The following is a 12,889-nucleotide window of genomic DNA, read 5'->3' on the forward strand; positions in this document are numbered from 1 at the left end:
ACCTAGTCTCAACGCAGGTCAACTGGCCTATCATTTTTATGCTGCTATGTCCTTATAACCTTGGTATTACTCCCTTCCTATCTTTATTTCTACACTTTCTTCATTTTCTTTTTCTTTTAGATTTTTTTTCATCAGTGCAATATTAAAAATAAATCTTAAGCACTGGAGAGATGCTTTGTAAATGAAAACTGAAGTTTTCTCTTTTCCATTGTTATGCTATAATATACACCTCTACCCCGCTATAACGCGACCCGATATAACACGGGTTCGCATATAGTGCGGTAGCAGCGGGCTTCCGGTGGTGCTTTAAACGGTCCGGGGCTCCAGCTGCTGCGGGGAGCCCCTGGCTCTTTAAATTACCACTGGAGCCCTGCCACCGCTACTCTGATATAACAGCGTTTCACCTATAACGCAGTAGGGATTTTTGGCTCCCCACGACTGCGTTATATCGGTGTAGAAGTGTATTGCTATATATTTCTACTTTGCCATAGTCCTATACTGGTGTCTTTATGCTCAGCTACTAAATATTTAGTGCTAAATTACTTATTTTGTTATGATAAAATATTGTTAGACGTTAAATCCTACATTTTGTTTTCCAGATTAGAATTTGTGGCCATGGGGTCACTTTCAAAACTAAAATTATGCTTAATTATGGCTTGTTTTTGCTACAGCAAATACAAATTGCATGAGTACGATACTATAACTCAAGCCGCCTGCTAAAGGAAAGCTGCTATTCCCTGCATTTTGAACAGGCTGGAAATAGAACTGACTTACAAATAATGAATTACCTTGTTTCTTTTGGATTGTAGTGTGAAGAATGCCTGTGCTGGCAACATAGTGTATGTATGGGATTATTAGAGGACAGCATTCCAGAGCAGTACATCTGTTACATCTGCAGGGACCCACCAGGTATGAGTTAAATCACTGGTTCATGCAAAATTAATTGTTGTTTTTTACTTGTTACATTTTTGCTAAAAACAGATGGTATTGTATAATCATTACTCACAATAGGATTTACCTATTTTTGTGCGTTTGATAGGTTATACTTTTCTGGATGAGTCTTTTATAACATTTTCTTCTGTTTGGTTCTGCGTGGCAACTTTTATTTTTCTGTTACTAATTCTTACATTTTGTTCAAAATGTTAACTTACCATTCTCATGAGTTCACAAGAAGTGAGTGCTCTCTTTTCTTATTGAGAAATTACCTCCCACAAAGAGTAGGCTCTTGAAGAGCAGTTATACTCTGAAAAGTGATGCTCTTGTGTGAAAATAGTACCTTCCTACTCACCAAATCTGTTCCCTGCATGTATTTTACTTCTGGGGGAATTCTGCACCTAAAAATTCTACACACAATATTTTAAAATGCTACAAAATTCTGCATATTTTACTGTTAAAATAACCGAATATAATCATGCCAATTTCAATTATTTTAGTAATTTATTTCAAAATACCTGTCAGCAAGTATGTCTAACAATACAAACCAAAAAAAATTCAGGAAATGTTTGTTTGTCTATTTGTTTGTTTACAAATAGATTCCTTAGTAGGCATATTAATACAGAACTTTAAGTAATTAAATTACAATACAGAAATGTATTTCCCGCACCCCTCAGAAGCAGCTTAAAGGCTTGCGGGAGTCAGGAGTAGGAGTTGAGGGAGAGGGAAGGAGCCTGTGAGTGAACCTGGAGGGTTGTTAGATGTGGATGAGAGAAGTATGGAACAGGGTTATTTTTGGAGGGCGGGGGGGCAGGGGGGATTATTAGGGAGTTGGGGAGCCTCCCCCATGCAGACCCAGTCTAGTCTCTCCCATTCAGTCAGGCACATCTGCCTGTGTGCCTGCCCCTTGTTCCCTATATGTACTTGCAGCCCCCCCTGTTCCCAAGTGGCCCTGCATCCCCTCCCATTCAGCCCGTCTCAGTGCTGTCTCCCCACTAGCTCCTGAGCCCGCACCCCAGTCTGTCTCTCCACTAGCCTTTCTGAACCCCAGTGTGTGACCCTCTCCCCCCCCAGTAGCCACATGTGTCCCACTATCAGAGGGGTAGCTGTGTTAGTCTGACTCTGTAAAAAGCAACAGAGGGTCCTGTGGCACCTTTGAGACTAACAGACTGTTAGTCTCAAAGGTGCCACAGGACCCTCTATGTGTCCCACTCTCTCTGTTTTCCCCCCACCTCCACATGATCTCCTGGCTCCACGGGTAGGGTGCTGTGATGATCGCTGCTGGATGTTACTGCCTGTCAGTGAGCTGCTGTCTGTTCTGGCGCAACAGTGGCCTCAGGTGGGCGAAAGGTGGAACTGCAGTGCTTCTCAGGCCGAATGTATTTTCCACAGAGGAAAAAAAAATTCTGCACTGGACATGAACTCTGAGCGTGCGCAAATTGCCAGACTACTTTTGCATTCAGGTACATCTGTGCAACCTCATTGTGTAACCAATGGCAGAATTTTACCTGTAGAATTGCTGTTGTAGATGATGGTGCACGAGTCAGAAGAAACGCAGCTTGATTTTTAGATTTTAGCAGGAGTTTCAAGGACTGGCGATTTGAAAACCATTTTACTTGTAACCTCAGTATGTTTGTTCTGGGAGTAATTGAAACAATAAAAATAACTTCACAATGCCATGTTTACAGTTATTCTTCAGAGCAGAAACATGTTTTTGGAGGGAAGTTTAGAGTTCTTTCTGGCAAGGTTTTCACATATAGCCACTACCCCACCCATCTGGAGATTCATGTAACTGTTTAGTCTTCTCAGATGGAGAAACGAGAACAAAATATACATATTTAAATGTATACTTGGATACCTAAATAAGTGGGCTAATTTGCAGAGGTGATAAGTACTCATAACTGCCACTGACTTCCATGGGAGGCGAAGATGCTTAGTATCTCTGAAAAATAGGCCATTTATTTAGATGTCTCCATTATGGACTTAGGCACCTAACTTTAAGCACAGACATTTGAAAATTCAGCCCTATGTTTTTGACTGTAAGACACTTGAGTTTTATAATCTAGTGTGTATATGTGACACTGAATTTTGTATTTGAAGATATAAAATTAGTGTGTGCCACTGACTTTAAAATATTTGGAACTGCTCATTTGATGACACAGTTTGGCCCCAATCCTCCCTTCCCGCCTGCCTCCTCTGACTCCACTTCTCCGCCCCCTTCCCGCCGCCCCGCCCCTTTCTTTCTGTCTAGGAGATGAGTCATTCAGGATGTCAGCATTTGACACTGGATTGGGAGGATGGGCTGGGTAATGGAGGGTGTTTTGCTGGAAAGTGTTAATGGCTACCATCAGGCTGGTTCTTTTATCCACGGATAATTCTGTGCATACCATTTTAGTGTAAGGACTGGCAAGTTTCCATCTAATTTTGTTTTTCTAGTGCTTGTGCATTTCCGTTATGCTACAGGTGTGTGTATTTCTCGTGCACCATAGCTGGAAAATTTTCACTAGCAGCACCTGTAGGGGCAGCCCCTCCCACACCATTGCTTCCTTGCGCTCTGAACCAAGGGTATAAAGAGTGGAGCCACTCTGCTCATCCTTTAGTTCCTTCTTCCTTCCTGTGATGGGTAGTGAGAGCGTTTCTGTGCTTACAGCCTCGTTCCTTTGCGAACAAAGTTGCAATTAGTTAGCCTTTACATAGTGATACTTATTGTTTCATCCTTTAGATGTTTCTTTTCTCTTTAATCAATTTTATTTTGTTTTCTGTGGATCCTGCTGGCTTCTGGGACTTGCCCAGTACTAAGGGAGCCTATGTGACGGTCCCCTGTTTTTAAGCCCCACTCCAGCTGTCATCTGCCAATGCCTGTCAGTAACCTGCACTCTCCACTGTTTAAAGTGCTTGGGCAAGGGTCATGTTAGAGACCCAGTCTGACAACACCAGAGGTCAATGCAGCTGTGAGAGATGTATTTTTCAGTACTGACATCATCACTGATTCAGGGCAAAGATCCTCCACCAGCCCTGTTCCTTATCTTATCGGTACTGATGGTAGGGTCTGTTACGTCCTCATCTGTCTCAGGTCCGGTACCCCATTCATCTGCCTCCTCCATGAAAATATCTAAACCTTCATGGCATCGCACAGTACTGATAGCTAGGAAGCCATCAGTGCTTCCTCATAGACTTTAAGGCCGGAAGGGGCCATCATGATCATCTATTCTAGTCTGACCTCTTGCACATCTCAACCACCCTCTCCTGTAATACTCAGCCTCTGACTGTTACTGAAGTTCTCAAATCACGATTTAAAGACTTCAAGTTACAGAGAATCCACCATTTACGCTAGTTTAAACCTGCAAGTGACCCATGCCCCATGCTGCAGAGGAAGGCAGAAACTCCCAGGGTCTCTGTCAATCAGACCTGTGGAAAAATCCCTTCCTGATCCCAAATATGGCAGTCAGTTAAACCCTGAGCATGTGAGCAAGACCCAATAGCCAGACATGTGGAAAAGTATTTGCTGTAGTAAATCAGAGCACTCCCCATGTAATGTCCCATCACTGGCCATTGGAGAGATTTGCTGTTATCAGTTGTAGATCAGTTACATGCCATTGTAGGAAATTTCATCATACCATTCCCTCCATAAACTTGGCAAGCCACACTGCCGCTGAAAGGTGTAACCTGATGCAATGGCTACAAGCTGAAGCTAGACAAATTCAGACTAGAAATAAAGTGTAAATTTTTAGCAGCGAGAGTAATTAACCATTGGAACAATTTACCAAGGGTTGTGGTGGATTCTCCATCACTGACCATTTTAAAATCAAGATGGGATGTTTTTCTAAAAGATCATCTGCTCTAGGGATTATGTTAGGGAAGTTCTATGACCTGTGTTACACAGGAGGTCAACCTAGATGATCTCAATGATCCCTTCTGGCCTTGGAATCGATGACAATGGCTTGGGGGTCACCAGCAGTATAATGGACATATGCAAGCACTCAAAGAAGAAAAAGCAGACACTCGTTTTCCTGTAACTGCTGTTCTTTGAGATGTGTTGCATATGTCCATTACATGGCCCATCCTCAAACTCCAAGCATTGGCGTCTATAATCGGGATCCCAGTGCAAAGGAACTGAAGGATGGTTGGGGCGACTTTATACTCTCAGTTCTGAGAATGAGGAAGCCAAAGAATGGGCAGGGCCTCCCCTCCAGGTACAACTAGGGAAAACACTCCAACACCTTGCTGTGACGCGCATATTTACAGCATGTTGGACACACAACACATTTCAAAGAACAACAGTAACAAGAAGGTGAGTAATTATTTTTAACAGTTGCAGAGTGAAAGTACTATATAGTTCTGGGAATAATTAGGGATACAATTATTATTATTATGATTTATTAAATTGGTATAAAAGTAAGATGATTAGTTAAGTTACTTAGGGTTCACTCATACTTGTGGTTTAGAAACAGAAGTCATCAGACTCGATCAGACCCAAGGTTCATCTAGTCCAATATCTATCTCTGAGAGGGGTCAGTATGATATATTTCAGAGGAAAGTGTAGAATCCTTCCCGTAAATCCTGATCTAAAGGTTAGATTGTCTTGCTTTGAAGCACCAGGTTTAATAGCTTTTCCAAATTTTTGTTGTTAATTATCATAACTCTGGATATTCTTGATATCCATTTAAATGTCCCATCTCTCTTTGAATCTTAAGTTCTTGGTATCTTAAATTATCTTTTCAATAAGCAGATATCTTTTTAGAAAAGACCATTCTAATTCAAAACTTTAATTTCAAATTCAGTTCACAGGTGTATCATGGTATAGAATATTTTTACTTCCTCACACTTGAGTACTGAGCTGGTTTGTTTGATTTTCTTTTAAAATGTCATTTACAGAAGTCAGAGGATATACTGTGTCATATATGAGGTGATGTGAATTTCTTTGAAAACCCATGATTAAAGATAGGATGTCAGAAGATATTTTAAGGATAGCACTCCTGACTGTTGTTGTCACTTCTGGAGAATAAATTCTGATTGTTGTTTACCCGTAGGTCAGAGATGGAGTGCCAAATATCTTTACGATAAGGACTGGTTAAACAATGGGCATATGTGTGGATTATCATTTTTAAAAGAAAACTACTCGCACCTTAATGCCAAAAAGATAGTGTCAACACACCACCTGCTGGCTGATGTGTATGGTGTAACTGAAATTCTACATGGACTGCAGCTGAAGATTGGGATACTAAAGTAAGTGTGGGTCTGGTGTTTCCTCCCCATCTGTGTACCCTTAGATAGAGGAAGTGAGGGCTCAGTGTGTATGTCAAGATAATTTTCATTTTAACTTTTATATTAAAGACCAAGCAGATGTATATCAGCACACATTTAGACAGTGTATTCTTGAAAATGTCATGACACAATTTGAATTGTTTGGATAGATGATGAAGCATTCTGGAGCTCACTCTGTGACAGGGCAGAAGCTGGGTTCCTCTTCTTCCTCTCAGCTCAGTGAGGAGGAATCCAGGGTCTGCACTTCTTGACAAAGCCTGAGGAAAAAAAATTATTGCTAAGTGGGAATGTAATTGTTTTCTCCATTAAACATTAGAAGGTGAATTTGTGTTCCTATTATTGACTGTTGTTGATGAATACTGAGACAAAGGAAAAATATTTGAAGAGACTAAAGACTATTTTTTATCCAAAATTTGCATGTGATAATATCTGTGAAATCCAGTTTGAAAGTGAAATGAAGTCTTCTGCGCTTCTAAATCTGTCATCTGCAATCTATTCCCCTGTATCTAATCATCTCAAAGTCCTTAATTAATAGTATTACATTAATTCTCTTAAATATTTGTGTGAAGTTGGGAATTACTATGCCAATTTTACAGAAGGGGAAACTGAGTCACAGATTGGTTGTTACTTGCTCAAGGTCCAACAGTTAATCAGTACAGAACAGAGCTCAGATCTCCATTGCTGTACTTTAGCTAGTAGACCGTGCTTTGTCTCTGAACAGTCGTTATGTGATTGGCTAATTTGGGATATAGTAATTTTTTCAAAGGCCTGAATGTTTAACATTCTCTTTTGTATAATTTTCTAATTATGCTTCCACTGTACAGTTTACTGGTCCAGTCATGCCAGGCGATGGAAACCCTCCATTTCAATGGCAGTTGATAGTGCTCAGCACCTGACAGGATTGGACACTTCGGGAGCATTAGCGTTTTTGTTTTATCATAACACACTTATTAAAGATGACCAGGGCATACTAGATTTACCCAAAATTAAGAGAACAGGAGTACTTGTGGCACCTTAGAGACTAACAAATTTATTAGAGCATAGGCTTTCGTGGACTACAGCCCACTTCTTCGGATGCTTTATTAGAGCATAGGCTTTCGTGGACTACAGCCCACTTCTTCGGATGCATCCGAAGAAGTGGGCTGTAGTCCACGAAAGCCTATGCTCTAATAAATTTGTTAGTCTCTAAGGTGCCACAAGTACCCCTGTTCTTTTTGCGGATACAGACTAACACGGCTGCTACTCTGAAACCAAAATTAAGAGGTCCGCAACAATGCGGGATGAAACATTTGGCAATGATGTTCCCCTAAAAAATTGCCTATTAATGTAAATACAGTTCAGCCAAAATGAGAATTTTAAAAGATTTCATTGCTGAAAGTGATTATTGTATACTAACTTTTCTTCTCCCCTTTTTTCCAGAAATACACATCATCCTGATCTTCATCTTTGGGCTTGCTCAGGGGTGCGAAAAGAACAAGAGCAAGTGACATTTGGGGTAGAGAAGAAAATAGTGACTTTGCCAGATACTGTTAATCCATCTGAAAGGACATGTCACAATCAAAGCCATAAAGAACCACCCCCTAGCTTACCGCAGAAGATGGAAGAAACGTATATTACAAGCGAGCACAGTTACCAGAAACCACAGAGTTTTGGTCAGGACTGCAAATCAGTTACTGACCCCGTGAGCTCAGATGATGAAGATATGAGTAGTTTTGAGGAAGATCAGGAATTTTGTTCAGATGATAAAAACTGTTCACAATATTCTTTAAAAGAAGATGGCATGAGTGAGCAGGTAAAACTCGTTATTCATGTGTATAGACTTAGAGTTTAAAAAAGATCAAACTCATAAAATAGTTAGAAATGCATGCCCATTACTGAATTATCAACTGATTGGTGTTCTATTGGTAGGCAGACAACCCACTTAAAATGAAGTTTAATGTCGTGAAACTTGTTATGGTGAAGTAGGTTGGATTCAGATTGTTGCAGTTCAGTGCTGATAAATGCAAAGTAATGCACATTGGAAAACATAATCCCAGCTATACATATAAAATGATGGGGTCTAAATTAGCTGTTACCACTCAAGAAAGAACTTGGAGTCATTGTGGATAGTTCACTAAAAACCTCCACTCAATATGCAGCGGCTGTCAAAAAGGCGAACAGAATGTTGGGAATCATTAAGAAAGGGATAGATAATAAGACAGAAAATATCATGTTGCCTCTATATAAATCCATGGTACACCCACATCTTAAATACTACAGGCAGATGTGGTCACCCCATCTCAAAAAAGATACGTTTAAATTGGAAAAGGTTCAAAAAAGGGCAACAAAAATTATTAGTGGTATGGAATGGCTTCCGTATGAGGAGAGATTAATAAGACTGGAACTTTTCAGCTTGGAAAAGAGATGACTAAGGGGGGATATGATTGAGGTCTATAAAATCATGACTGATGTGAAGAAAGTAAGTAAGTGTTTGTTATTTACTGCTTCTCATAACACAATAACCTAGGAGTCAGCGAGTAAAATTAATAGGCAGCAGGTTTAAAACAAAAGGAAGTATTTTTTCACACAACACACAGTTAACCTGTGGAACTCCTTGCCAGAGGTTGTTGTGAAGGCCAAGACTATAACCGGGTTCAAAAAAGACCTAAATAAGTTCATGGAGGATAGGTCAATCAATGGTTATTAGCCAGCATGGTGTCCCTAGCCTCTGTTTGCCAGAAGCTGGGAATGGGCGACGGGATGGATCACTTGATGATTACCTATTCTGTTCATTCCATCTGGGGCACCTGGCATTGGCCACTGTCGGAAGATATGATACTGGGCTAGATCGACCTTTGGTCTGACCCACTATGGCCGTTCTTATGTTCTTAATTCATTAATTGCAAATTTGTAAACCCAGCCACAGTGGATTTCTGCTTATAGGAAGGTTGTTCTGTTAATATAACTAAGTTGTTCCAGTACATCTAGATTTCTTGTATTCAAGGAAAGTTTGTGGTTGCACTTTTTTTAAACCCCCCCCCCCCCATTTTGAAAGATTCTACTGGTTTGAGAGAGATTCCCTGTATTTAAAATGAGGAGTATAAGCAGAACCTGTTTTCTTTCTTGTATCAGAAGAAATTGGTTGAAGAGCAAATTGTTAGTTTCTCTCTGTTGTCCTCTAGGTCTCTTAACAGTTTTTAAAACCTGGATTTCTAATTATATTTACTGTTGGTCTATATTTTTCTTTTAACACCAAACTTCCCCCCAGAATTCAGTCATATAGGTTAACAATTAATTAAGCTTGTTTCTGCTCATGTCAGGATTTCTAACAAATGTTTTAGTCAGAGTTCTTTGAAATGTAAATCCCATCTAATCTATACAGAGCTGATTTTTCTATAGCTTTATATTAGTGATGCTATAGTAAAGGTTGTACCCACACCTCTAAATCCGTTTTCGGTTGCTTGTAACTTCTTGATACCATTGCTTTGAGCAGGAGGGCTGAAAGTGTCTGGTTTTACTCTAGAAACTCTCTTAAAACAAAACAAAAAAACCTCTTAAGCTTTTTGAGATACCCAAGTATTTGAAAATAAATAAAACACTTAGACTCACTCACTTGTCTCCCCCATTAAAAAAATTATTCAGATACTTTTTTTTTCTCTTGGTGCTCTGATGTCACAAACATAGATTGTTTGTTTGTTTTTAGAGGTGGCACATAAGTTCTATATTTTTTAATGAAGAACTCCAGTTCACCTTGTTTGGAGTTAATTGTTTATTAAATAATATAGTTTACACATTGAGTGTGTGCAGTAAGAACACATTCAGCAATATGAAATATTGCTGAATAGTCTCATATCTTGAAAAAACAATCCATATATCCATTTATGCAGAATTCAGGTTTCCTTGGGAATCTCAGCTATGACTTTACTGACTTTTGTTTACTGTTTATTAGGAAGGGGAACCTGTTGGGTCAGCTAGTCCAGTCCAGTCCAGTCCAGTCCTTTCCTTTCCTTTCCTTTCCTTTCCTTTCCTTTCCTTTCCTTTCCTTTCCTTTCCACTACTTTCCGAGCACCATAGAGTACTTTTCATTTGGGACTCCATAATTATTTGTTGGCACATATCAACCCCTGACCTTCCTCTGTTTCGTAACGGTAAGACTAATGCTTACTGGTTAGACGGTTAAGATTTTACATCCCTATTTCCTGTGTAAACCATTTTGCATTTATCCTAATTTTGATTTCAGCTGTTTTCAAGTTGGCTTGAGACACGATTTGAATTATTTGTAACTGTTTTGAACTAATTCAAGAGCAGCTATATTTGCTACAGCTCTCCTCTCCACCCTTCTTCCTTGAACTTTTGACTATGCCTTGGCAATGTCCCTCCTAAACTATTGCAACCTTTGGCCTTTCCGATTCTTGTTTCCACGTCTCCAGTCTATGCACAGTTCTACTGCCGATCTTCTCTTTCATACTGTGACAGACCCAGACCAGTGGGGTACAGGAGTCTGGTAGAGGGCAAATATACTGGTCACTGGATGAGTAGTTTTCTGTTCCCTGAGTGACCAGAGCAGGAGCTGCACTAGAGTAATCAGGAACCTGCTAGAACCAGCTAAGGCAGACAGGCTAATTAGGACATCTGGAGCCAATTAAGAAGCTGCTAGAATCAATTAAGGCAGGCTAATCAGGGCACCTGGGTTTTAAAAGGAGCTCACTTCAATTTGTGGTGCGAGTTTGAGGAGCTGGGAGCAAGGAGCTGAGAGTGAGAGTGTGTGCTGCTGGAGGACTGAGGAGCACAAGCCTTAACAGACACCAGGAGGAAGGTCCTGTGGTGAGAATAAGGAAGATGTTTGGAGGAAGCCATGGGGAAGTAGCCCAGGGAGTTGTAGCTGTCATGCAGCTGGTACAGGAGACACTATAGACAGCTGCAGTCCACAGGGCCCTGGGCTGGAACCCGGAGTAGAGGGTGGGCCCGGGTTCCCCCCAAACCTCCCAATTGACCTGGACTGTGGGTTCTTCCAGAGGGGAAGGGCTCTGGGCTGTTCCCCAACCCATATGGTGAATCTCTGAGACAAGAAAATCTGCCAATAAGCGCAGGACCCACCAAGATAGAGGAGGAACTTTGTCACAATACACTCAGATGATATCCAATTTTGAGTCCCTTTTTATTAGTTCTGCTTCTCCTTAAACATCATAGATTGTAAATTACAAAACGCATTCGGGGGTGGATGGGTCCTTAGTTTTGCAGGTTTGTTTCAGTGTTACAAAGTGTTACAGGGGGCTGGAGGAGGTCTTGAAAATTGCCAAAAAATGAAGAGCTCTGTGTAGCTTGAAAGTTTCTCTCTTTGACCAACAGAAGTTGGTCCATTAAAGATATTACCTCACCCACCGTGTCTCACCAAAACATGTTCTGTCATTTATGGACAGCCCCTGACATGGTTTCCTCACTCCTGACTCTTAAGCCTTTACAAAGCCCTGTCCCGCCCTGCATATTTCCATCATGTTTCTTTTGTATCCTTCTCCACCAATGTTTCTTGTGCGCTGCCCCTTACTGCTAGAATGCCCTCCCTGATCTCACATGTCATTTGTTCTTATGCCAACAATGTCCATTTACTTAAGTAGCTTGTCCCCCTTGCAAGTGTTAATACTAGTATGTCATCTCCAGGACCCACCCATAGATCCTCCCAGCAAAAGCTGGGAAGTCCAGATTTGGTGGTATTCATATTTCTAAAGCTTAAGAAAAAGAAGCAGAGAACTTTTTTGTTTAATAAATCATTTCAGGCCACTTTTGCAGGAAAAAACTTTTCAGATGCAAAATAGTCTCAAGAATGTGGGTTTCTCAAACAGGTCTATCAATATATACATAATACCGTTCACTCCTTTCTGTGGCAGCTGGCCTGCACTGAAGTGACTAACAAGTGTACTATCAAACTAGCACTGTCTTTGAATTTCTGTCTGTGAAATGCAATAATCACCAATAGTCAGACAGCTTCAGTATATGTGGGATTATAGGATTTTACAATTAAAATCAGCTGTTTATATAAATTTATGGGAATTTCTCTTCTAGCTCATCCCATTGAGCTGTTAAATCAGGTATCCTATCTTTGCTCCTAGCTATTACCTGAGGCTTCACAGGAATGTACCTGACTTCTTATGGAATAATACACATGGGAAGAAAGCCATTAGATTTGCTTTCAGTTCTCATAACTACACATGTTACTGGTCATACAATTATCTGGCCCCTTTTAATACTCTAGCCATGTGATCTAACTGTGTTAGCAAGTTACACAGGATGACAGTAGTCTGAAGGAGGAATGTACTTTTTGTTTTAAATCTGTCCATATGCTATGAACTTTGAAATAAATTTAACAGGCGAACTTTGGGATTTTAGATATAATTCCATTTTTTTATTTTCACTTCATCCTCTATTGGACAGCAAACACAAAAAAATCCTGGACTCTTGCTTGAATTGGATAATGGCTCACTGGTGCATTCAGCACTTCATGAATTAAGAGTTAGAAGTTTATGTAGCAGAGTGGTGAGACGTGGGCCACTCCAATTGCACTAAACTGGGTACAAGATCTTGTGAATTTAACACTACTTCCTGTGTTTTCTGCTAACACTCATCTGTCTCTGTGGTAATCCTGAAAGCTAGATGTACTCATTTGTTTGATTTTTGTATTGCAGTTGTTCCCCACTAATGTTCTTAAAAACTGCAT

At 40.3% G+C, this 12,889-nt stretch overlaps 1 protein-coding gene across 30 annotated transcripts in view; it reads left to right on the plus strand.

Annotated features, from left to right (window-relative positions):
• PHF20L1 (PHD finger protein 20 like 1) overlaps positions 1–12,889 on the plus strand; it is an 86,385-nt gene that overhangs the window by 69,411 nt on the left and 4,085 nt on the right. For all 30 annotated transcript variants that reach the window (XM_065586187.1, XM_065586194.1, XM_065586186.1 and 27 more), the window contains 3 exons: positions 810–909; positions 5,964–6,159; positions 7,618–7,990. In XM_065586187.1, the coding sequence (XP_065442259.1) occupies positions 810–909; positions 5,964–6,159; positions 7,618–7,990 (669 nt within the window). The remainder of the gene's footprint in view (positions 1–809; positions 910–5,963; positions 6,160–7,617; positions 7,991–12,889) is intronic.

This window comes from Chrysemys picta, chromosome 2 (assembly GCF_011386835.1).
Source record: "Chrysemys picta bellii isolate R12L10 chromosome 2, ASM1138683v2, whole genome shotgun sequence".
Lineage (NCBI taxonomy): Eukaryota > Metazoa > Chordata > Testudines > Emydidae > Chrysemys > Chrysemys picta.